General features: G+C 31.7%; 1 protein-coding gene and 1 long non-coding RNA gene across 3 annotated transcripts in view; one reads left to right on the top strand and one right to left on the bottom strand.

Annotated features, from left to right (window-relative positions):
- Positions 1-20886, top strand: part of LOC130444154 (uncharacterized) — a 336958-nt gene extending 316072 nt beyond the window's left edge. The window contains exons 4-5 of one of the 2 annotated variants that reach the window (XM_056779197.1): positions 10474-10722; positions 13767-20886. In XM_056779197.1, coding sequence (XP_056635175.1) covers positions 10474-10722; positions 13767-13881 — 364 coding nt within the window. In that variant the 3' untranslated portion in view covers positions 13882-20886. Of the gene's footprint in view, positions 1-10473; positions 10723-13763 lie in introns of both variants that reach the window. The other variant, XM_056779196.1, reaches the window with a different exon arrangement.
- On the bottom strand, positions 2454-27174 carry LOC130444155 (uncharacterized). The gene is made up of 2 exons (XR_008909916.1): positions 27004-27174; positions 2454-6118 (listed from the first exon to the last, which is right to left on the bottom strand). It is a non-coding gene; the product is annotated as an uncharacterized LOC130444155 (long non-coding RNA).
- Between the last annotated feature and the right edge of the window lie 789 nt (positions 27175-27963).

The following is a 27963-nucleotide window of genomic DNA, read 5'->3' as shown; positions in this document are numbered from 1 at the left end:
GCCAAACTTTAATTTAGTTTTAAGGTAATTAAACTTTATTTGCCGAGTAAATTCAAGTCTGCGGCCTTGCAGCAAAGGTTACAGCTTCAAAGTGGTTATACGATAGATTTGTTGTTTGTTTACTTGGTGTAATAAAATTTGTAGAGCTAATATATTATTTCATAAAAAAAACAAAGTAACCTGGAATCTGTTTTTATGCTTTACTCTGTATTTGAATATCACTTTCTATTTTTTATATCCCATTTTCGTGAACAATGGTTTGTTTATTCGATACGAGAACTTATTTTTCACATAGTAAAAGAATTTATTGAACATTCTATCAACTAATAATTTTTTTTGAGTCCTCGCTTATATCGATTAAACCATTGACTGCGCCACTTAGTTTCATCTCGCTAAATCTCTTTCACAATTTAACGTGGCTTCTTTGATATGAGTATTCAGAGAAAACAGAGAATCGAAAAGGTAACACCGATATATATTAATTGAAAACAAGAAACGACATTTCCGGAACTCCGATGCAACTTTCCCTTTTAATTAGAGCTAAACCTGGATAGATATCTGGATGTTACACTGGGTTAATAAGAATCGATTGCAATTAAAAGAAGGGTTGGTAGAGCGTACTTTCCAATTATGATAGCAAATAGAATATTCAGTTTACTTGGAAATAATATTTATTCTAATTTTAATTAGTCTGTTTTCAAATGGATGTATCTCTCTGCGAATTCGTATATTCATCTGGCTCGTTTTTAATTCATTTGCATTGAATTTTTCAAAGAAGTTCCAAAGTCTAGTCGTGTAGCTAACTTTTCTATCATCAACACTCAACTAGGTTGCCAGAAGAGGGTAATTTATTATTTGAAATGAATGCTCCAATTTACATCACAAACTTCAATTTTTCCTGATTAGGCCGCTGGTTTACTTGAAATGTGGACAAAATATGCGAGACAGATATCAATGTGAGATTTTAACAACCTAAAGGGATCTTCATTATCAGCGGGAAAAGTTATAGATTTGATTTGATACTGAATATTTCATAGCATGGAGATGAAAATTATTTATGTTATATTTATATCTATACACTAGAAAAGAACATAATTATTCATTCAGAAACTAAAGACATTGAGCAAATTCTTTTTTCTAAAGTAATTGGAAAATCTCAAGAGCAGGTAGAGTTGTAAGAACTCTCGTGAAGCAATTGTATCGTGCTATAAAAGTTACTAATATAAGCATATATATCGGAGAAAATGTAGTCCGCAGACTAAAGCAATGATTTCGAAGTACTACTCTTTGGTAATCACTTAAATATAACATCGTAAACGTAGGAAGACAAGCGAGTTGAATAACGTCTTTCGAAATTATAGTTTTGATTACAGGTAGTGAAGTAATCATAGTGATAAAAATGTAATATAACGAATTGGAAAGTGAACTGTCGGTTACGCTCCCGAAACTAGAAGTTAAAATGATCTGCTGACTATTACTAAGGTTAAAGAAATAGTTCTAAGACAGTTTGTAACTGCAGATATTAGATAAACAAATTATCTATTTACTCTGTGATCAGTTGTTATGGTTAATTAGAACTTGAATTGTTCCAAAACCACAGAAAGGATCTGATTCCTTGTCCAGAGCTTGGTCTCCCTACGATTTTCTATACCACGAGATCAAAGTTCAAACTACTTCTCTGGCTTGATTCCCTAATAGATAACGGTTCCAAAAATTATGATGTGTATTTGGTTATCAGATTTTGATTGGCTGATCAAAGTTTTTTGTTCCATGAAAAATCCATTTATTATAACCTATTCAATGGCCTCTCATTCCAAGTTCTTAATAGCCATTATAGTAGCCATACAAATATCCCGATTTGTTATATGAATTTTTGGGGTTATTTCCGCCTAATTTTATCTGAACTTATAGAAATTCTGTATTAACGAGTTACATCATACACATAATTCACGACTAAAACAAAATTTTTTTGTGGACGAATTTCAATGTCGTCCTTTTTTTTTCTTCCATAACAGAGAAATGTTTTACTACAGTAAAAAATTAAAGTAAAGGAACCTTCAGAAACATCTGTTCTCTCTCTGATAATCATTAATGATATAAAATGGTATAAAAAGAGTCGTTTCAAAGAAATTTGCAAGTGAAATGGTATAAAAAAAGTCTTATGAAGGCCTACATCCTAATTCTTTAATCTCACTTCTAAATGAAGTGAAAATTAACGTGAGATCTCCTTTTAACTAATTTTCGGGAGATACTTATTATAAGATTCGCAGATTGTTTTATCAATAAAAAACGTGAGAGAAAGTAAATTGGAACTTTGTTATTACATCATGTTGTATTCAGGATTGAATATTCTGTCAATTATTGTATTATTCTCACAACAAAAAGGCCAACTCGTCTATTTTTTAAAATGAGAAAATCAATTCACAATAGGCATATCCAAATAAAGAAAAAGCTCGAACAAGGTCATTTATTGAAAAAAAATGAATTTTTAAATAATATGGCTTGATAAAATGGATAATGTTTCCTGTAGAACATATTGAAATTACAAAATGGTAGTTTTTTGCGATTCGCGGCCATAATATATTTTCCAAAGGCATTTATGTAGTAGGTGCTTCTTTTCTGAAAAATATGCGATATTACTCCTTTACCAGGTTACCTAAAATCAAAAAACACATTTATTCATTGAAAATAAGATTCAATTAACATAGGCATGGCCAGTGGGGGTATTCCTGGCTGCGTTATGTCCAGATATGTATCAGAGAGAAAAAATAAAAAAAATAGGAATCTAAACTGGACTACATATTGTACGTTATTGAGTATTAAATTGAATGAACATTTTCTGGTTACAAAAGTAATGGATATAGAGTATTATATGTAATAGAAAACTTAATCGAGTATATTCCATTCTATTCAACGGGGTAGCTTTTGTTATTAACAACCCACGAACGACGAGTGTGATGTATAAGTCTCATGAAACATGTCCTAACAAATCCTCACCACCGTCACTGAGGGTCTATGTGTGCCTTCATCCCCTATATTTTTGGTAAATCCATAAGGTTTGATTATAAACTATAATCCTTTGAGTACTTGATAAATTTTGAAGTTTATCAGATACAAAATATAACTGGACGAAACCCTGAATATGAAAAGATTTTTGGGAAAACTACAAGCCCCTTGATTTCATTTTTAGATCAATTGCCTCATCGTATGAAAAAAGTAATGACCGACAATTCAATCACTTGCTTGAACTATCTAAAGCATTTGGATGAAAGAATGTTACCATCACATGAATAAATGAAGAAGATGAATCGGGGAACATCTCGAAGCAAAATAGAAAGAAAAGAAGGAATTTTCATTGGGAAATGGAGAATCTCCAGTCAAGCTTGAGAAGAGATTTCCTGCAAGGAGAAAAAAATATAAATGTACCTCAATTTTCTCCACCTATAATAAAAATATGAAAGGCACTGACCGGATGGATCAAGATTAGTACTGTATATCAATCAGAGAGGAGACATGGCAATGGGCAATACTGACATAGCTAATAGTCGCAGCTATAAATAATGCTTGGCAGATTCACAAAATCACAAGGAGGAAAATCACTAAATTGAAATTAAGAATAGAAATCGTCTTAGCATATCTAACAAGATACAAAACAGTTGGGAAGTATGTGGGTCCAACAGCTCCGTCGTCGAATAGGAAATCCCGAGTTTTGGAAGACATTTGCTACGTCAAAACAGATCATTTACGTTATAGTGTTATAACTCAATGTGTGAGGAATGTATTGTGATCGAAATGCAATATTCAATTTCATACAAAAAATGATTACGTACCATATGAGTGAAAAATAATAATAATAGAAATGTTAATTATCATAAATACTATCAAATGTTTTACAAATAAAATATAATACTACTTATTTGTTGCTGATTTCAAGCCTGTATATAATTATCACTCCCAAAGGACGAACGTAACACATATGTCACACACCCCCACTCATCACTGAAACATGGTAAGATTTTTTAAACACTATTATAACATTAGACAAAATTTTTGATGAAAAATAATTCTCGTCTTTGGTAGGCGTTTATACAAGGTTCTCCTTCCTAAAATAAACCTTATATTGTTTTCCAAGAAGTGGCGATAAATTTATCAAAATAGGTATCACATAATTGTCGAATATCTCTAGTATTGAATAATTTTTTTGACATATATCTTAATTGTCTAAGAAACAGATTGTTATTACTTGCATCCTGCTATTCAAATTCAATGTCTTATCTTTTTAAAAATTATGATAAAATAATATTGTTAATTTTTCTATTCTTTTAGCAACTATTTATTGTAAGTTCCATAATTTATCTCCATGTTGTAATTTTTCATCATGGTATTAAACTAGATATTACCCAAACAGAATCAGCATTCACTGTCTTTTTTATATAGTCATTGATAATCTTTCATTAGAGTAGTTATCCCAATAAACATCCACAGTATGACGGTTATAAATTCATCAAAATATATAATCAATTTTTTTTCGTTTCTGAAACTTTTGATAACACTATTTTGGAGTTGACATGTTTTCAAATGAAATGTTTTCTGTTAGCTTTTCTTTTTCTCCAACAAAAGCCAATAGCCTTAATATATTCTGAAGAGAATCTGTTCATCGTTCTGTTTCTTCAAAATATTTTGCACAATAGGCATAACTTCGTTAACCGTGAACCTATTTGTTACTATTTTACGTAATACACCTCTATCTGCATTACAGGGCTATTTTTCTTTTCAGTTTTTTATGGATCGGAAAGATTAAGTGATACTGGCAATTATTTCCTTTTTTCCCTGACAATTCTGCGGATTATTAAATATCACTTCTCGTGCGGAACTTGAGCACAGTGACGACCTATATTTGATTGTACTCGACTGCTCTTTTTCTAGTTATATACTAATTATAAACAGAACCAAAGAATTTATTTTGTTGATGTCAAACGTGTACATAATTAAAAATTTGGTCTACCAACTTTTTTTTAAGAACCCTTCTAATTCAATAAATAAAGCAAATTTTGAATTCAAATATTACTATGACAATATTTCCGGTTATTTTGGTTCTTCCTTAAAAATTTCATGTGATGAATCTCAGTTCATAATATTCGTAGTTAGTAATTTTCAGTTGCCTTCTCTAATGTTTCTTCACTCTCAATGAACGATAATTCAGTATACAAAATTATATTGGGAATATTTTTAAGGCGACTCATTTTTCTGCATATTTTTAGAAAAGTGATATTTCAATCATCTGCTTGAAAATGATTTATTTACATTTACAAACGTTTTAATTGCTGCTAATTATTGCAACCGATTTGCCATAACAATAAACTATTTGAACCAACATCGACTGTCAGATATATTTCACTAGCAGGGCATAAAGGCCCACCTATGTTGTTAATCGTGGAGACAGGATAGTTCCCGAGTGTCAAATTTCACATGTCGAGGACAGGCTACAAATGATGTAGTTAATGTTTTGGGATGAATACAGTGAAAAGTTTTATCATCATGCTGAAATACTGTAAAACAATCAACGTAAATAGCATACCAACAACATAATTTACAGTAAAGGTTTCAAAGAAAAAAGACATTTTTGTGTTTTGTGATATATTACTTTTGCAAGTGAAACTTTAAAGTTATGAAACAGGAAAGAATCGTTAGGGGCCAGAACTAATGAAGAGGGTGAGTGATTAACCAATTCGAAATGCAATTTGGGAATTTTAGCCATGACGATCACCGAAATGTGTATTAACTAACTACATTTCCTCAACTTTTTCACACAATTCCAAACTAAACGACTGTTTAAATAATTGTTGTAAATTTTTTTCACTTCGGTGGAGCCTTTTTTTATATACATACAAAAAAATATTGAGTCATATAATAATATTTTTTTAAGTTAAAAAACACAGTCGGTCATTTCTCCCTTCACGTATTTACTGTTGTATTTGAACATCAAAAACAAAATGAATAATATGGATTCAACCAATATCTTAATTTCTTCGTTGGTTTAAAAATAAAGAAAGAAAACTTTACATAGCTACTGCTCTTCCTGGAAGTGAATGGCCTCTTGCCCATCGCAGACTTTTTTCTGAAAAATAAAAAAACCGTTCAAACTTCTCTCAATGCTTCGCAAATGTGTTCAAAAAATTTCACTATCAAATCAATAAATTCACTATATATTATTGTGTCCTAATATGCAGTGAGTGGAATACAAATTTTGCAATTTACATATACATTTAATAACCCTCGATTTAAATATACGAATATTTAATACAAAGTATTATTTGTTTTAGAGAAGGTATTCGATTTTATTATCTACACAAAAGATTAATAGTCGGTTTCATACTTTTGACAATTCAAAGTTTTAAGGATTCTCAAAAACAATGTTTTCTCTGCTCTCCCTAAATAAAACACATCGTCTCCAGTTCAAATTTCTCAAGAATTCTTCTATGGGTGACTAAACGTTAAAATACATTTCGATACAAATGAGACAACGTTAATAATAAATAACAATTTTATGCCGAACATTGTTATAGAAATAATGAAGTAGTATTCTGTGTCGTAAAATATTGTATTGAGATCTCGAACGAAAAATTTTAGTACTTTATATGAGGAAGACCATAATATTGCCGTTCGGTAAAGTAACGTAAAATAAATTGGAAAATTTGAGTAAAGACTACATGAAGCTTAAAACAACATCGCCATAATATTATCCTAGCAATTTTACTGAAGTGGCAATATAGGAAGCATAAATATTCATGATGATTCTCATTTAAGATTGGAATCGTAAATTAGTGGCTAGAGTACATTCTCTAAAGCAAAATTGGTAACAAAACTTTAAAAGAAATCAATTGATAGAGTAAACAAAGTTGTTGTAGCAATAAAAATTGCCGAAAATAGAGATATACTCTATCACAAATTTAAATGGCGCATGTCAAGGTAAAACAATTCACCTCTGAAGACGATAACTTTATTATTGGAATCAGGTTATCGCGTCAGATGGTAATTGTTGATGTAGTGGTGGTGGAAACAGTGTGTTCAGTATGAATATAACCAACAGTTTCTAAAATTCCAACTAAATCCAAAGGGCGATAAACAAAATTTGAGTTGAAAAGAAGAACTTTCTTTTTTTGATATTTTGAACCCCAAGAAAATGACCTCATAATTTTCCGTTTCATAAGAGCTCTTTATAGAGCATCATTTTTTAGAACTTCTGAAATATAAGGCTTTTTTGTTACCGATTTATTTTTATAAAAATATACCTGAAAATTTTTGAAACAATATTCTTTTATGACGAAAAATTATTGACAGCTATTTTATATTCTGGTGCAACACATAAATCAGTTCAAAATCAAATCTATGACGGATTGATGGTTTGTAGCATTTACCACCTGCAAACTCCGAAAATGCAATTCATCTTCATTTTACATGAATATATGCTGCTGATTTATGGTGAATGTATAATAAATGCTGGACTAGCGTCCGTTTTCCTTGTTTCCTCGACTTCGTCAAGTAGCACTCATGGTGTTTTCTAGAATGAACCGAAATTGCACAGTGATTTATTCCCAAACAAATATCATATCCACACCGAAATTCCATGAAAATTGAGAATCAATTGCATATGTTAGTGCTAACTACAATTATTACAATAGAAAAATAGGTACAAAAATCGATTACAATACTGCGTCATGAAGATGTATCCATCTAGTGTTTGAAAATGTTTGATAAAAATAATGCCGAGTTTTGATCCGTTTTATAGCCATGGAAGAAACGTGGGTCCATCACTTCACACCTGAAACAAAAGAACAATCGAAACAATGCTCTGAAAAGGGAGAACCGGCTCCAAAAAAGACAAAGAACGTTCCATCGGCAGGCGTCGGTTTTTTGGGATGCGCATGAGATAATTTTCATTGACTATCTTAGGTAAGACGTAATACTATCAACAGCAAATATTTTTCAAACCTATTGCAACATTTGAGCAAAGAAATCAAGCAAAAACAAAACAACTCACACATCCGTTACTACAATGACCAAAATTAATGAATTAGAGTTTGAATTCTACAGATCTAGCTCGTTCGGCTTATTGTCTGATCCAAGTCTTGAAATAATCACTCGATGATCCAAGATTTTCCAGCAATAAAGGGGTAATGTCGGCAGGTAATGACTATTTTGAGTAGCTCGACGATTCTTATTATAAAAAGTGTATCGAACTTATTGAACATAACTGGGAAAACTGTATTGAACTAAAATGAAAAAAATGATATATTTTTTCACCAAAATTTTTTGTTTTCTTTTTTGGGCCAGGTATTTTGAAACCATCCTCGTAAATATTTCATGTGCTAGATATTCTCATTTCCAGCTTCCAAAAAGCATAGACTTCATTAGAGTTTTTGAGTGAGAGAGAGGATAACGAAAAGAATCTTATCAGAATTTTGATGTAGAATGTTATTTCCATTTCTCCAATTAATTACTAATCTATTCGTATGAATTGTATATTGCATATAATATGATTATTTCATTCAAACTTATAACTAATAACAAATTTTCTGTTAATAGTATATATATATTGAAACCTGCCATAATAAAAACATTTCACATACTAAATATTTTCATGCAGTGCTTCGAAACAACATGAAACTGTTTTGTTTGAAAATCCTTATTATCTCACGCTAGTTGGATCGATGAAATATTCTTCTCTGGAGAGAGCTTACAGTCCTTATTCTTGAATATTTGTAAAACAAATGCAGTCAATTTATAGTGGGTTATAAAGGCTTTTGATAACAAGAATTGTATAAGCGCAGCATGAAAAATATATGTAAGCGTATTCAATTTTATATAGTATACAATCAGAATTGAGTTCTTAGATCCTAATACATTTATATCAAAACAGATAATAGTAGATCATACCCCAAGCAAGTAAAAGATCTTTTATATCCACAAGAAGAAGATAAAAACTTGAAATAGGAATCATGAGAATAAAAATATATTGGAAAATATCGAATGAAAACAGTAGAGAAAAGTAGAGATTTATATTGTTGAAAAGAAAAACCATAAAATAGACGAAAGAAGAAATGGAAAGAAACAATTAGGAAGATAGAAGCAATAATAATACAAGCATTTGATTATAAAATAAATTAGGGAAACAATATTTATAATGCAGAGAAGTACTTAAAGATGAAAGCGACCTTAGACGGATCTAGAAAAAGCATTTTATACATGTTAACGATAAATATAGATTGTATAAATGAATTGGAAGAAAGGGAGAAGGAATTAACAGAACTAGCAAACACGAAAATGAAAAGTCATTAGAAAAGCTAAGAATCGGACAAACAACTGAAAAAGATGAAATAAATATAGAACTGATAAAATATGGTGGGAAGGAACTACATAACTCGATAAAAAATATTTAAAGAGAAGAAAAGATGTCAGAAGAATAGAAAAAGCAAAACACCAGATGAATATTGCAATTCTATTCATCGACTAAAAGATTATGAAGACTTTGAAAGATCAAAAGATATGATTTTAAATTGAAAATACTATGGAGGATTCAAAAGAAAGTACTAATCAGCAAAAGAGAAACTGTAGAATTCTCAATTAATGTAGAACTAAAATAATGTGACTCCATATTCAATCTATAACTAGAGCACGTTCTAAGAAATATATATGAACTTAAGAAAGGGTGGTGGTCAAGAATGCGCAAAAAATATAGATCTAATTACAACGCTGAAGAAAATGATAACAGAGAATAATAGGAGTTGAAAATAAATGAAATTAAAACAAAAATTATTAGTTATGGCGAGCTTTTAATGAGAGTAACAATAAATAACAAGCAAAATACAAAATAAGAAGACCAAAATGGATAGTTACTAAACAATTATAAGTCCGATACTAATGTGCTGAGCAGTAACGTATAAATAACTTTGACAAAAAAGGAGACGAGGAATTGACAATATCTGAAAGTGAGATAATAAGAACAATATAAGGACCAATCAAATTTAATGAACATGATTACAGACAACATATGAATTATGAAATGATAAGAGAAGAACTCGAGAAGAAGATATGTTAAAACAAAAATAAGATTGCTAAGGCATCTGCGGAGAGCAGAACACAGTCGCTACAGTAGGATCCAGAAGATTGAAGAAGAAGGCCTGGATTGAAGCAGTTAAAAGAAGTAGAGAAGGACCTAAGTAGAGTGGAAGTCAAGCGATGGAAGTTGTTCAAACTTTATAGTTGATTTTATTATATATTATTGTTATAGTCGTAGACGAAGTTTAGAGCTCAACATGAGGTTATAGTCATATTTCACTTGATAAATCTCTCTCATTCATTGCTGTTGTTGTGCTGCAAACTTCATCTGAATGCTTATCGTTCAATTATATAGTATTTTTATAAATACCTATCATCTATAATTTATTCTAGTACTATATTTATTTGTTACAGAAACGATCACAAATTATGGAAGTACTGGAAGGGAGTTACGTGGTTCTCGGTTTGGAAAAAAACACTAATTTATGCTCCAATGAGTGTATTACCTTTGATTTGGCCACATAAACTTTGGTTATCATATGTCGCTAGTGGACAACTTCTTTCGTTGGCCCTGTTCCATCTGATATTGTCATTTCAAAGTAAAAAGAAGAAAAGAAGGAGGAAAGATCATTTGTTACATACAGACGGCGACAGTTTTGAAAGGTTGGTTAATTTTCAATAAAACATTCACTCTAACACGCTTTCTATAACCAAATTATCGTCTTCAAAAATAGAAGATAACTTGGTTATCGAAACGAATCTATTAAATAAATTACAGACAATTTCTTCGTACCAACTACTATCGAAGAGTTAGACAAATGTTTGACTGTGCAACATATTTTTTGTCTATTACCATCCAATCAACTCATTTTACAATATTCAAACAATAGTAAAGGCGTTATATGTACAAACTGAGTCCCAAGTCTGGAATTTATGTTATAGAGCTCGAAGCACTTGTCAAAACTATTGTAATACGTGTCCATATATTTGTGATACCATAAGTTTATATATGCAGAAGGTCAAAGATCAATTCATAAACTTCATTGTCGCTCGACGTTGCCGTTACCGATTGCGTTCACCGTTATCTCCCAATTGAAAACATTGGAATGGATAAAAGTTTTCAAAATTACTGTTATCACAATGTTCGCCGCGGAAGCTTGCAATCTACATAAACCAATTTATCTTTTCTCCGTTCGTAGCAAATAGTCAAGCATTTGTTTTCTCTGGTCACATAATACAATCATTTTTCTTTGAAATAAAGTTACTAGTGTTTCCATCATTCACCAATAAAATATTTGGTTTTCCCATTCATTTTGCAAGAGAAAATGTACAGGAAAAAATAGATATAAACAAGATGAATAGAAAAATTTTGGTATATTTAAATACACAGCAATACATTGTCGGACGTTAAGTTTATGAACGGTAAAATTTTTATCTACGGAAGGCAAACGTTGATCGTTAATCTGGTCTATGGACGAAGATTTGCAAATGAAACCGCTGGTAGTTTCACAAACCATTTTCATGAGAACTCTTCATAAACTTGCCATTTGCTGTCTTCGTTGATATTCCCAGATACAAAATTAAAGACATTGAAATGCATAAGACCAATTATAGTTACCGTTCGCCGATCGGTGTGGTAACTTTCAACATAATTTCATCTTTTCCCATACATTCGAGGCAACTTTCGTAACAATAGAAAAGAGCCAATTACCGCCGTTTGCGTTTGTCACGTAATTTTGACGTATGACGTTAGAGCGTGATGTTGGGGTTATTTTTCTTTCTATTTTTTTAAGGTGGTCCTATTGCTTTGCTCGTTTTCTCTCCGTTATTTTCCATAATATCATCTAAAAATACCGTATTACAAGCAAAAACACAAAAATATCACGAAAACAAGAAGCAGCACACACGTCAATAAGAATAACAAGATTTTTAGGTTAACGGCAGCAACATCAAGTTTATGAATAGTGTGTAGAATTTGCTACGACCGTCAAACGGCGAACGGCGACTGCCAACGGAAAATCAAGTTTATGAAGCGGCCTTAATCGTTGCGTCATTATAAACCTTGGAGAATAGACGATAATTTTATCTAAAAACAATTTTTTATGTAGTTTAAAATCTATTAATTATTTGAAATCGGTCCTTACTCATTATTACTCAAGCAAAAATTTTCAATTCAAAATTTCTCGTTTGTCGTCCAATATTCCCCCTCTCAGATATTCGCGAACTTTTTCAATTACCAGATGTAATCTGAGCATTTTTTGAGTTCTATCGAAGTTGAATTTTTATTGTACTTTACAAATTTCATAGAACAAACACTCGATTCAATCTCATTGTGTGCATCGAAATCTTGTCGAGTAAAAACGTTGCGAATTTTATCCAATTGCATTAGACGTTTGGCAATCGAGGAACTTGGGAAGACCCATAACGAACCTTGGCCGACCATCAAAGAACTATTGCAGCCATATGTCCAAAGAAAACCAAACCGAACGATTCATAACTACAACGTATTGCTTCAACATCAACATTAGATTTGCTTGTTCACTAGAGACAAAAAATGGGTCCTATATAATAATCCATAATGCAAAAAGTCGCGGCTCTCACCTAAAAAATTAAACAAATATTCATTTGGAAAGTTTCCTGTGATTGCCAACATAAAAGCTTTTTTATGCAATAACTAGAAGACAAGACCGCACTGTGGAAGATACCGCCCCATCCACCGTACTCGCCCCGTATCGGGTGACTAATGTCATTTTGAGATATTTTATTCAGAAACATATTGATTTTTGTCGGTCCGGCATTGAAAATTCGTACAATAGGTGACAAATGTTTTTGATAACATCATCGATCAAAAATACAAAGCTTTATTCGATAGGATTTAAGTCAAAAAAGCGACATTACTATTCAGTCTACCTTTTGTATATGGAGGATAGAGGTAAGGAGAACTGTCTTATGTGGGGGGTCAGTTGAAAAAGTGCCGAGCTGTAAACAGCAAATCATAATACGAAGACTCGCCAAAATAGCGCTAGTGTAGCAAGTGGAAATGAATTTAGCAGTTATATTTTTTATGTACGATTTTCGAATGGATTTGTATTTTAATAGTTTCTTTAAAATAGTTATGACTTTCAAACAAGAATTTAATTAAACTCTCCTACTCTAATAGTCTGTGACGCTCGTTTTAAAATTCTTCCACCGCCACCTTAATTTGAATCCTTTTAACAGACACTTTTCGATACACCGAGATGGTTATCCTTACCTCTACTCTCCATACTTGTTTATCACAATATTCAATTGCAGTTAATAAAATTGCTGCATAATAATAGGATAAGGCATAATTACCTTATCAAACAAGTTCAAAAATATATTTAAAAAATTGCACCTCTGCTCAAATAGTGTCATAACTTAAAAAATTAGAAAATCCATTTTACTTTGCTATTGGTGTTGATTATTATCTTATCTTAAATAATTACAAGTAAATGGTTGTAACTACTAACTTGTAACTTGAAAAATAAAGTTAAAATTAATTTCAAACGCTTATTTCTTGGTAGTTTGATTCTATTACTTATGATAATATTTTGTAAGTGTACTATAAATATTATATTCCCTATTTAAAAGCATCTCCTCATAATCTAATTATAAATTGTGCTGTACTGTTTTTTGTAGCTCACTCCCTACAATCAAATAGTACATAAAAACTTTTTTTTCAGTAGCAAATTTGAAGAAATAACCGAATGCCTAGACGACTGTCTTCCAGAACCGATACCGGGCAGTAGTCATTCAATTTCCGATAGTTTAGTTGAACAAGATACCATTCTTGAAATTTGACCCGAAGTGCACAAACCACCTGATCTCTTTAAACACATTGTGGACTCGGGTAATTGGAGCGAAGAAGAAACAAGTGATTCTCCAGTGAATATTCCATAAACAGATTTTTTTTTTATAAAACGTAACGATTGGAGTTTCGCAATTTCTTGTATAGATATATTTTTTATTCATACAACACCTATTTGCTTGAATTTTTTGCTAAACTTTCTTAGATCACAGTTGAAAGGTATATGTTTGCTATGTATTCACCTTCATGTTTTAGCATAATGACATGGAAATTTATTAGATAGAGGAGCTATCTGTTTATTTATATTAAGTTTTCTAAGTGTGAGATTATGAGTATGTCAATGCGTAACTTAGCAAATAGTCTGTGAAAGTAAGAAGTCTTAAAACAAGTTCACTACACATTAATTTATTCCAAAATAAAGAAGTTAACGTTAACTTCTTAAAGAATTCTTCTGTTCTCAATTTTAGTTATTAGATGAATATCTCACTGTGTTTTTATTAGAACATAGAAATTGTGATCCAAACGTAAAGCAATCCTGCTTAGTAAGGATACAAAGTTTTCACTGACGATGAGGGCCAAGTACATATTGAAGATCAACTATGGTTCCAAAACTGCACAATGGATCAGACCATAGTGCAACTATAAGAATGATAAGTCAACAATTAATTTTAAGCATTTGTACGGTAAATAACTATGCGGATGTTGAAAGAACGTTTTCGTTGTTCTTATTGAGAAAATTACTAATTATATTTCACTTTTTCTCAGAATTGTAATATGTCATTCTAAAGAATATTCCAACATTTAAAAGACTTTGACCGGCGAGTTAAAAGCAATACCAGTTGAAAGTGTTCAACGGTTTTACAAACACTGAGAGTATCTCTCCGAATGGATTACTTTCGAGGACACTGCATTGGATTGTATGGATAAAGTTTTGATAATGGAAAATTAGTTTCATTATTTTTTTTTTCAAAAATCTAGTACGTATGGAAAAACCAATTTGTAGAACAGTAATAAGTAACACACAAATAAAATAAATTTATAAAGACGAAGCAATTACATTAAAATAATCCAGTCACACCAATAAGGTGAAGAAAATAGTTGATGACATCAACACTTTCCCAGTCTTTTACTAGAATTCTAATAGGTTTGTTCCAACTGACAATTATTAATTAGTAGCGAGATTATTCAGAAACTGCACAATCCCTAATATATCAAATTAGAACGGTATGAAGACGCTATTTCCAATATTTTCAATGCGATTGATCAATTATTTATTTTTAAAACTTAAAAACGTACAGTTGGAATATAACAGTCCAGCTTTCCTCTGAAAGTATATGGATATTAAATTTTAGTTTGTTAAGGAAAATACTGATTTACACATACTAGAAATGTGGAAGGTTGAAAGAAATTATACCTTCTCACCATGTCAACTACCCTCTATTAAGAAGGTTCAAAAGATACAATTGAAATATCTCGTATCAAAATTATACTGGTGTTTGACGGAAAAATATTGCCCTCGTTAGATGGAAAAAGTTTGTTTAAATTGTTTAACATGGCTTATTTCTCAGCTGACATTTCGAATATAATGAGCTCCAACATGAACGGAAATCCTATTTTTTTATATCACTATCATTGCCATTGGACATATAATTCACATTTGAAAGCATGTTTGCAGCTATAGATGTAGCTTGTAGCAGCTTTTATTTTGGATCAATGAAAACTTATATTACGTATAATTTCATGCCGAAAATTTCAATTCTGAAAAAAATTATGGGATGACTAGATCTTTTTTTGAATTTTTGCTTGGCTTGATAATATTTTTGACTGATATCAGCTGTTTGCCTAACCTTTTCCTGTATTTTTGGCAAAATAAGTCCCGCCACGTTTCCGAAGTCATAATCTACTATTTCACGACAGAGTGCATTGAAGAGTATTTTCTCAACAAGCGATTTAAATTACATTTTGGTAAGTCTTTCACATAATGTACCACTGTTTTAATATACGATGTTCACTCTATACGTTCTGTTCACAATGGTAGCTGCTACAATCCACAACACGTGTGACCAACGCGTATTTAAACGTATTTAAAGGCAAAATGGACTTTCCCAACATTTCCAAAAATAAAAAACACTAAGTTAAATGAATAAAATTGTGTTCTTTGTGACTGTAATCATCAAATAATTTTTCTTTTTGACTCGTTCAAACTAGAAATCATTTTTGCTCGAAATATTAATCAATTCATCCAATATTAAAAATTTGCTCGATTTGTTTAGTATGCAAATATTGTAAGAGAGTAAAAATAATATTTAATATCAAATTAAACGATAACTATTTCTCAGGATCATGTATTGTTCGCGAACGGCTACAAAATCAGATGAAACGTCTCTACAACATTTGAAAAACCTTTTTAGTACTGCACTTGTACGATTTCAATTGAGTTGGAACATACCTTCTTTATTCAAACAAATACTAGACTTTTTTTTTATTCTCAAATATTTTAGAAGTAAATTCGCCCGCTGCGTGCTTAAGGAATGCATTATGCTAAAATACTGATATCATTAAGTCAACGAGATCTTTTTATCTTTCTAGATTCTAGTCTCACACGTATTTTTTTTATTAAACATGACTATAGTGAGAATAAAGATGTAAGCGAAATTTCAATTTGACAAATAAGTTGCTTAATATATGTAAATCAATTTGTTTATTCGTAATATCAACATGCCAATATTTTTTTTACTGTAATCTATTTAATAAGTAGTCTTTGACCACTGATTGATGATATATTTTAACTGAAACTTCATATACAGGGTAATTTACTGACGGTAGTTAGCGATTGTTATATATTTGATTTTCAAAAACATTGGGAAAATTTAATGATAGCGACAGGACATATTTTTTCATTATTTTTCTTGATAAAAAATGGAAGGGTTTAACAAGATGATTAAATGAAGCCTAAATGAAGTTTTATGGAACAGTATCGAATCTAATTTCACACCAATGTGTCAAAACTTCCTAACAACTTCTGTAAGGTATGAACTCCCCCAGTAAGTCTCCTCAAGCTTATTGGCTTGCGTTTAATAACAACCCTTTTGGTTTTTCACATTTTGTCACAGAAATTAAATGATATTAATGAATTTCTTCCCTTCCGTCTTGGAAAAACAAAGCGGATGATTGCATCATAGGTTTACTTATATGAGTTAAAATCAAGGGTCACTTGACAGTGGAAGCATTCTGAATCTTGAAGACAAAAAAAATAACATCAAAGTGGGAACAAACTGAAGAAATGTTGACCGTTATCACAGAGATGATGTCCGCCACAAACATGCTTCCAAAGGTCACCCGATCACCAAGAAATAATACCTTGAGGAACCGACTCTGCATAAATAAAATGATGAAGCTATCGAAACATAAAAGATAATAAAAGTGTTGCATTCTTTTCACAAACTTATTCTCTGTCAAACGCTGCAAAATAAAGTTCCTTCTAATTGTGAAATTTGTTTAGGAAAATCTAAACACAAATTTTTAATACCTAATTGACGCAGTTGGCAGGATACGCATGAGCTTCGAAAAATATTGTTCTCATAGTGTGGTGAGTGAAACTGAGAACCTTTTAACACCTTAATTGCGTTTGACCAAATCCACGAGCGCTAAACTTGCCAAACAAACTATAAATCCCTTTAACTACTTTACTTTTCCAAACACCATGGTACGAAGATTTTGAAAGAAGTAAGTTCATAGCGAACAATTTTATTGTGTATTACAACATTAGCTTCATATCAATGTTCAGTTTATTTATTTTCTGGCATTAATGAAATAACAGGTGGAATTTAAATATAAAAGAGGAATGTTTTTATTATCCTTTATGTTTCGATAGTTATGTCATCATTATAATTAAGCAAACGCTCCCTCTTCATATAAAAGGTAGCTAAATTTAACAAAGTATCACGGCTTACGACAGTCTCTGAACAGTCCATACGTAGGTCCGTGTAAAAAGTATTGCTCCAAAGGTACTAGTTCAATGAAAAATAGACATTAAAAACTAATGAGACGATTACACCGAAAATTAATTTCTACGTCTGATTTAAGAAGTGGAGAATCGCTAGAGACATGTCATTCGATCGAATCGGGATTATTGTAAGAGATGTTACTAGCTAGATAATGAAGAATAATACCAAAAAAGACAATTATAGTCCCAATATCATTGAAACAAGGCTAGTATCTGTACGTTATGCAGCTGTAAATAAATAGTGACAAGTGATATCATTTTAAACCGCAGAAGAGCCTTTAAAAGAAAAGTATTGAGAAATAGTAGTAACATCTCAATATTGATAAAGACGGAAAATTATATTTGAATTTGTGAATAAATTGATTGGAAAAGAAGACTTGGATACAAGAATGATATACTTGGTTGAATAAATGTATGTTTTTGATAAATAGCCTAGTTGAAATAATATTTAATCGTTACTTCCTTCAACATATTTTAGATTCCATAAACCAACTGATTTAGTTACCCAGATATGAATATTTCGATAAAAACCCAACAGTAACCTATAAGCCTGGAAATGTACTTCGTTTTTTTAGTACAACAAAATTCCAATCAACTCCATTCGAATTACTGTAATCAGATCAGCTTTCAGGCATATGAGATTATTCAGAGTTTGAACTATATGTCTATCGATCTTTTTCTAGATGAAACACTTCGTAACTAGTTCAAACGACCTGGAACGTCCATTATAGAAAACTTGTTGTAGTAGTGGACCCAATTGTAAACACACGTTCGGAAGACAACTTTTATCAACAACGATAAGATCTAGATCTGCTCGTGATATAAAAAGATTTCAGTTAATAGATTTTGTGATAAAGAATTGAAAATGAAGAATTATGCGGTTTACGTAAGCAATGATTCTCCACATTCCCTCACCGTCGGATTGGCCATGGCAGTGAATTGGAATGACCAATTCCAGTAAAAGTTAAGTAAAAACATGAAGCCATAAAATAGTAAAATTTGAATACATATCTTGGAAACGCTTTATACTTCGAAGATCAAGAGAGAATAACTTTTTCCCACAGAAATTAATTAAGAGAGGGGCAAAAATTTGCAGCTTTTTTTATCTCATTCATATGACGCAAGTAGCGACACCTAAGAGTTCATTAGAATGCTGGGTATTCAATTAATTTTCTCAAGAAATCCAGAACAAATCTTATGTTTCTAAGAAGCAATCATTAATATTGACGAAATAGTTATTTTCCTAACAAGTGCGGAAAGTGATACTTTCCCGCACGCGACTGCAGTTGTCCCGAACGACGCGGAGCGGAATTCGGGCAAGTGGTCAAGTGCGGGAAAGACACTTTACGCATGAGTTAGGAACATTATTTTTTCTACGACCGTATATACAAAAAAGTATACCAACCCATTTTTCTAAAATTATTTTATTTCCACAAACATAATAATATACAAAATTTATACAAAACTATAAAAATATAACTAAAAACTACAAATTATTATAAATATTAATATTGAAAACACAATTTGTTGCATTCTTTAGACTAGTAAGAATTGCCGGCCCAGTGGAGTTATTTGGTTTCAACTGGAAGGCAGATGACGTCGGTGAGGATGGCATCAGTTGCAGATCGCATAAAGATGACGATGACGGTGACGGCAACAGTTTTAAGTCATTTGTAGAACAGAGAAACTTTTTACCATCGAATAGCGGGACCATAATGTATTAGATTTCAAAACCTTATTAGGTCTGAAAAATACGCCAGAAATACCTCTTCCTTATAAGTTTTGGCCCCTTTCTCCTTATACCATGTAACAAAATGGTCGTATTGCTTCTCATACTTTAGTCTGGATTTGGCAGGTAACAGTTCGGAATTAGCTTCATTTGCAGCCTTCAAAATGGCTTCGGGAAGTTCTTCGTCGGATGAATCCATTAATATTATTGTATCGGATTGGGTTTAATATGGTTTAATTTAGAAGAAGATTGTTCTTATTCGGTCACTTCCAAGACGTTTTGAACAACTTTGACATTTTAGTAACAATTACACGCTTGGGTTGTCATAGCAACTGATATCAAACCCGGGTGGTTTGATAGTTGTTTCTCCTTTGAAGAATGTCACTTTCCCGCACTAGTGCGGGAAAGTGACACTTTCAAAACTAAAATGCGTGCGGGAAAGTGGGTTAAAACGCACGGTCGTAGAAAAATATTATTTTTGCCTACTAAACGTGTAAAAACGTCTAAAAAGTACATATTGGCTCATTACTTAGGGTATTAACTAACCTCACAAAACGACATGAATTTTTCTTCATCCACCATAGACTTACTCTTAGTGACAATACTCACAAGCTTGAATAAACATTAAAATTCAGTTGAAAAAGTGAAAAATTTGAATTTAGGACAGATTTGGATGAAATGGTTTTATAATATGAGTTAGTATCACTGAATAGAACAGAATATTGAAAAATTTGCTCATTGTCGAAGACTCAACTTTAACTTTGGTAAGAATATTAGGATTCAACTGATAATTTGGTTTTATTCATATCCTTTCTCTCTATAATTCACCATATTATTCAAATGTTCAGTATAGTATTCACACCATATATGGTTGCTTATAATTCATCTCTTTGTGTTTTGGATCCTCTTTCGTAAAATCTATATTCAGTATGAATAAATTTAAATAGGGAATAACATCTGTAGAATTCGCGTTGTTTTGCAATTAGATCGTTTGGTTCGCCTTTAATTTCTCATTTACGTTGCTCTAGATCTGTTATTTTCAAAATAAGTATCTTTAATTTCAAAGCTACTAAATTTGATAAGATTTTGTTGACATGTTGATAATCTTAATTGTTGTAAATATTGAATGTGCCAAATTTTAAATGCCACGTTTGTTTTTAAATAAAATTTATGCCTAATTAAATTTTTTACGATGTGTTATAATAAATGTACTCCTATTTATATGTAAATATAATTATAAATAAATACATGGTTTCTAAAAAAGTTTGTATTTTCATTGTTATAAGCCTGGTGATTATTTCACTCTCCAAATGGAAATCTGAGGTGAAGCGTATGGAGGATACTTTTTATTGCCCTGGATATACACCACTGCTGAAAGTGTGTTGGAAGATTCTCTCTATTCGTTTCCCGCACCTTCAAAATCAAGAAATTTACGACTAGAGCCCGATGGAGTTGAAGAAAGAAAACTTTTATTTCCAGAGAAAAAAGGTTAAAGCCATCAGCTATAAAAGCAGCCAAAAAATGTAAGGCATTAAAAGTTTCAACGTGTCGAGAATTCAGATAAAACAGAATTGATGAAAATAGGTTGTGTAAGTTTCGAGAATCGGTGTTAATTGTATTGAAAAGAAGCAGATATTTATATATTTTTTAAATAAGATAAATAATCAAGTAAGGGGTATACATATCATGATGCGGTAATCTCGAATTATCTAAAAACGAAATTTGAAACAGACTCAGCTACTGTGAAATACTAATTAAATAATCACCTTTTATCAATAAATTTTGAAGGAAAACTTCTTATATTCGAGTTTTATGTGCTTCCTATAATTTGATATAATGAAATTGAAATAAGAGGTGAGACAGAACGGGATACACAAAATTATGTAAAAAAGAAAAACTTTAATATTTTAAAAACGCAAAAGTATTTCTGTAATATTTAGAATATATTGTAACAAAACAAAATACACTTTTAAAGATATCAGCGTAAAAGTATAGTTTTGGAAAATCCTGCCTTGTTCTTTTAGTGAAAGTACTATCATATATCTTTTTGAGGAAAATCAAATATCAATTCTTTCGATAACATCGCTCCTTTTACTCTTGCTCTAAGAGAATACAAATTGACGTTTTCGCAATATTCGACGAGCTGAAAAACGATGTTCACTATAGAAGTAGAAGTAGCTATTCCAGTTCTTAATATTATTTTCACTTCGATAATATTTCTGTTTCATGTTAGCTTGAACGCAGCTTGAAATGAAATCCATAAAATATTTGAACGCTCATAGACATACCGATAAAGCTACTGGATAATTGAGAAAGTTTGATATATTTCCTTTTTGATTTGAAAAATAGCAGAAGGAACTTCGATAACAAAATATTATCACTTATTGTTGACAGACTTTCAGACTAAGGTTACCTTTTTTCGCAGAAATTATAGCAAAATCTTATTATAATTAGAATTAGTAGCTAGACTGAAAATTTAAACGGATTTAACGGATAAATGATCGTCCTCATTACCAGGTTTTTTGTGAATTTAATTTTCAGCTTCTAGCATAATTTATTATTTTAGATGAAACATCATTGGAATTCTTTAGGTGTTATGCTCATTGAAAAATATTTTTATCTCAAAGGAAATATATACTGAACCTTTGCTAACAGAAAATCAATGGGATAACGAGAGAAGACAAAATTTGTGAAATATCTTGGTAAAGTTAACTTTATTTCCCATATTATAGATGGACTATGAGATAGATTACTTGATAAAAATTGGAAAATGGCATCATAAAATTTGAAATAATATTCTTCAAAGTATTTCATTCCACTAGTCAATCCGTAACTAGAAGCAATTTTCCGTGAAATAAATGCTTTCGTCTGCTCGGTCGTGGCTTTTTTGATGTTAGTTACATATGTTAGTACATATGAGTTACATACAGTTACAGTTACATACAGTTATATATGGTTGGTAAGGTGGATGTAGACAGACAGAAAGACCCAAAATCAAATAATTAAAATCGTGGCACGGCGTGTTATTATTATGGATCAGAAAGCTGTTGCTCTATTTCTAAATCTGTTTCTTTCTCTACACTTTATTTTGCTAAAGTTTCAGTGCCCTCTTGTGAAAGTTTAAAGTGTTTGCCCTTAAAACGAATTCTGATCGTACTATGCACAAACAATAATTCAGTCGTCTCATTTGCAAATGAACTTTTAAAATGGTTAGGATAGAATTATAAGTATAACTTCTTCTTCATTAAGCTTTCGAGTTTTCACATATTCATCCGCTTTGAAAGACGCCTGGACCATTTCTTGTCCTTAACTGACTGATTTTTTCTTGAAATCTCTCATATCACTTATAATCAGTCTTCAACGATAGATTTTAATAATCGCAATTTGTCTCAACATATGAGGTTATGAAACATACTAGTTGAATTAGGTACAGCGTATTTGCTGCTATAAAAATTCAGTACAAGTGTCCACGAAGAGAAGAAATCGGAAGCATTGCATCCTATAAATACCTTTGGTAACAAAATTTATCATTATAGCACTACTAGTATAGATATATACAATACGAGATCTGGCTATTAACTAAACACTGGCTACGAAACAGGGTTTTATTATAAAAATTATAAAAAACATTCGAATGCTCCCATCCTCTCGCCACACACCTTTCCATACGTTTTTTTCATTGATAGAAGCAGTGCTGGAAGTCTTCTTTGGTGAGTGCCCCTAGGAGCTCTGTCGCTTTTTGCTTTATCGCTTCCATTGACTCAAATCGAGTCCCTTTTAGAGCAGATTTTATCTCCGGAAACAGAAAACAGTCGCAAGATGCCAAAACTGGTAAGTACGGCGGGTGTTCGAGCACTGGAGTGTGCTTACTGGTCAAATATTACTTCACATATAGCGCATTATGAACAGGTGCGTTGTCCTGGTGCAAAATCCACGAGTTCTTTCATAACTCGTTCTCGCAGTGTTGCCAAAACTGACATAATAGTAGATCTGGTTGACAATCTGACCGTCTGAAACCCATTTAGTCATCACGATACTGTTAATATCGAAAAAAACGATCAACATTGCCTGGAATTTTGCTTTGTTCTCTCTGCCCTCACCAAAGCGCTTACACTACTCAAAAACACGTGCACGAGATAGAGAATTGTCCCCATAGGGCTCTTGCTACAATTTATAGCACTCATTCAAAGCTTTTTTCAATTTAACCAGAAAGTTAAGATTGATATTTTGCTTCTGTGTTCGTTTCAAACCGCTACTACACAAATACTATAATAGTGACGGAAACGTGTTTTGGAACGTGCATAGACAAGATATCTAGATACCCAACGCACTACTCTTTTTTACCCCACTTGTCTAGGGTGCCCTAGGCGCGCAGTCTCGTTATTTAATAGCCAGACCTCGTACATAGATCTGTTCTTTCTGTATTAGGTCAACTATAGATAAATTTCTCTAGGAAAATGATTTCATTTATGTTCAACGTAATCACCATCAGCTACATAAATCCATTTTTGTAAGTATAACTTCCACAACATGAAAGCTTGAAGCCAGTCATCTTTTGAAGTGCACTATAGCCCTGCGAGGGCCTTGACCTCCATAGGAGTTTGTCCCTTAACCTGGAGCACTATCCTGTAATTCGCATAATTCGGGGATCCCTTACATTTTCCAACAATCTCATTTTTGGCTTCCCTCTTCTCTTCGTACTGTACACCACAGCATTTAGTTTTTTTGTATTTGGGAGTCTTCCATATGTTGAATATGTCCAAACCATTGGGTTCTTCAAAATTTGATGAAACTACCAATACCTTAAAGATATAACGGATTCTCCATTCATCCCGTAGTCTCACACATTGCTAATCTTCCATTATCGTTTTCTGTCATTGTCCATGTTTCAAGGTCTAATGGGCGAAGAAAAATTTTGTAGATCTGCATTCTGGCGATGCGGCTTGTATTAATAGATGTTGAATGTGGATTGTTGTCTATCAGATTCCCAAGGAAATTTCAGATTGTTACTCGCTTAAAGGTTCTGTTATCTATTGCCAGGTCTACTGTGTTTTATCGACGGTAACTACTTCCGAAAAAAATATTATGTCCACCATTTAAAATTTGTTGATGACCTTGATATCATAATAGATCACAGTGTGCACAAATTCGTATAGCAGCAACTCAACTGCAGAGCTTACTACTTAAGGATGGTTATTAGTTATTCGATTATTTCTTTCTTCATCTAATGTAAGTACAATTCATATCTTCTAAACAAGGCAAAGATACCACAAATGAATAAAATATGATTAAATATTCAGTGTCTATGGCCTCAATGAAAAACTTCCGCGAATCGCCTGTTGAATACATATTATACCCTCTATACCATTATTCTTGCTAATTATATTAAAGAATTCATGTATATTGACAAATCATTTTATATTGATCTGTATTTGTTATCGGTTGGTCTTTCATCCAACTACAACTGCTGTAACAGAAACTTCAAGTGAGACATTGGAAGTTAATTCTTGTATTTTTTTAGTTTTGAAGACAACGTTTACCTCCTTTTTCACGCTATACAAACAAGTTCTTATTTCTATTTTATGGAATATTGATATCATTTCATGATTGAAAATGTTTATTTAGGTTAAAGCATAACCAGAAATCACACAAAGCCAAATCAGGCGAATAAGTTGGAAGTACTATGACAAGTATTTTCAACTGTCTGCTGTACCGATGTATTATCTTGTTACAACATTAACCTGCTTATTGAATGATTCAAGAACTATAGGTGAACATTTTGTGGTGTACCAAATTATTGTAAATACTGAGATGGTTGAAAATTTCATGTGAGAACAGCCTTCATTTATATTTAAAAGACACAATTTGTGTTCACACTATTGAATAGATTCATCCACAATTTAAAAAAACTAGACCAAACTAGATCAAACAAAAATATATTTTATTATAGAATCTATACCAGAAAAGTAAAACTAAGAGAATAATTGGAATTAATAATAAATGAGAATAATATAACATGACATTTTTTAGTCGACTGAACATTAATCCCTGAGGATCTCTAATGTCTAAAATAAGGTAAGAGAAATTCCAGCATGGTTGCTTGGAACACTCCCAGTGTTATTTTGTTTCAACTCTGTTCGCAAACTCCCACAGGATAATGTGCAATAATGAAATAAAATGAGTATGCATTACTTCATACCAATTGGACTCATTATTTATTTAATGCATTTATACATAGTGCGACGTTAGTGCGAGGAAGATCAATTGCTCAGTTGTCATAATTTATCAACATAAAACGTAAAACATGCATAAAAGTATAAACTCAATATATTTTTCAATAAACAGTGTTAGTCATAAAATTATAGAATGAAATCTTTGCTAAACAACTTAAGTAAGCTGACGACTAAAATCATTACAAAAAAAGTAATGAATCAAATAGAAATAAGCGAAGAAAAAAAGGTTTCAGGGAAAATAGATCGACAGTAGGCGTATTTTTCATCCTCAGACAAATGATTGAAAAATCCATTGAACATCGAACACCCCTGTTCTTTTGTATATTTATATATATTTTGTATACTTGATAGAGTTCAAATAGCCGACATCATTGTTAGAAACACAACAGGGATCTACCGAACAATCTCGAATACTAACAGGAATTCGACAAGGTGATAGTCTGAGCTTATGGTGTATAAGAAGTTCTTCGCTATCTGTGGGACCTCATACCGATAGTAAAGTCCGCATATACAAAACAATCTATACTTACATAAATATAGGAAAAACTCGAGCAGACACAATAATAGCGAAGAACTTGATGAGAGTGGCAAAGATGAAAGCATTGAGAACTATTAAAGGAACGAGCCTAAGAGATCAAATAAGATGCAAAGCTTTAAGAGAAGATCAGAAAATTCATGATATAGTACAATTCAAGAAATCGAGACGACAATATTTGAGAGATCACGTCGACAAAATGATTGAAGATCTATGGGATAAGTGGCCAAAGGATGAATAACCAACTTTAAGGAGACCTCTTGGCCGGCCTCCCAAAAGATGGCATGGGAACTGGACATCTACTTCTCAAGAGGCTGAATAGTAGAAGAAGACTAAATTGCAAGAAAAGAGAAAGAAGAAGAAAGAACTGTTACTCGTATGGAGACGGTAAATAAGTTATATTCTTTCAAATCAGTATTTATATATACAGCAATAACGTCTGTACGCCTGCGAAACGAACCATATTTGCATTAAATTTGACCCTACCAAGCGAATACTTCTTTAATTTTGTTTGGGATGCGAATAAACAAAAGTATTAGCTGTTGTTTCATGACTAAACTATACAATATCTCAGGAATGTTAATGTTTATCTAATGATTATATATTTCGTACCTGATTATAAATCCAAAAATGAAATGCGCTTCAAAAACATCTAGTTTCAAATATTTTTGAAAAAATTATTTGATTTGAATGTATTGAAATGTGTGAAGATAATTAATAAGTCATAAATATTTGTATACACTGTTGGTCGTGTCTTCTAGTATCTTCCTCTTCTTTTTGAATAACAACTTTGGTCGTCTACGCGTTGATGCTAATCTTCCATGTTTTACGTCAGTCATCGGTTCGATCTACGGATTCCTAAAGTCTTCGTGTTACCATCGAGAATTAGATGCTCCTGATGTCTATGGCAGTCGTCTACGTATAGTGCCGTCAGTATGTTGTTCGTCTTGGTACTCGTACCTCAATTTATCCCAGTTCGAGTCTGATTCTTTTGAAATTTATCCAGAACCTTCTGTTTCCCAACTACTAATACAGCTTAGTCAAAGTTTTTAAATATCCGACTGCTCTCACTTTGAATTTCAAGCTTTGGTGCTTTGTAGACATTTTCGACTGTTCGTTTCTCCTTTTTCTTATGGTTTTCTATTCTATTTTTCATTCTGATGATATAGAAAAATAAACGCAATTGATCACTTTTTGATAATGACTATCTATTATATTTTATCCAGCAGCAGGTCGTTATTTCAATTTCATCCCAAAGCAATATTTGATGCGCAAATAGAAGCCGCTGTTTATCCCAGAATTATTAAATTCAAGAAAAATATTTCAAATATTTAAAACCGTAAAATGGAAAACCAATGACTATAATTTGTTGTTTTGAATCAGTTCTTTTTTACTTTATATCAATTAACTTTTATTTACTCCTAGACAATAAACCCTGAACATTGAATTATCTAATAATTACATTTATTCTAATTTTTAACGAAACGTTTTGAAGTTTGCGGTCAAACAAAAGCGAACTTTAGCATTAAATAAACAGAAAGTGTTTTCTAATTATGGTACATCATTATGTAC

Source organism: Diorhabda sublineata, chromosome 5 (genome assembly GCF_026230105.1).
Source record: "Diorhabda sublineata isolate icDioSubl1.1 chromosome 5, icDioSubl1.1, whole genome shotgun sequence".
Classification (NCBI taxonomy): domain Eukaryota; kingdom Metazoa; phylum Arthropoda; class Insecta; order Coleoptera; family Chrysomelidae; genus Diorhabda; species Diorhabda sublineata.
This window is presented reverse-complemented; position numbering and strand designations above follow the sequence as displayed.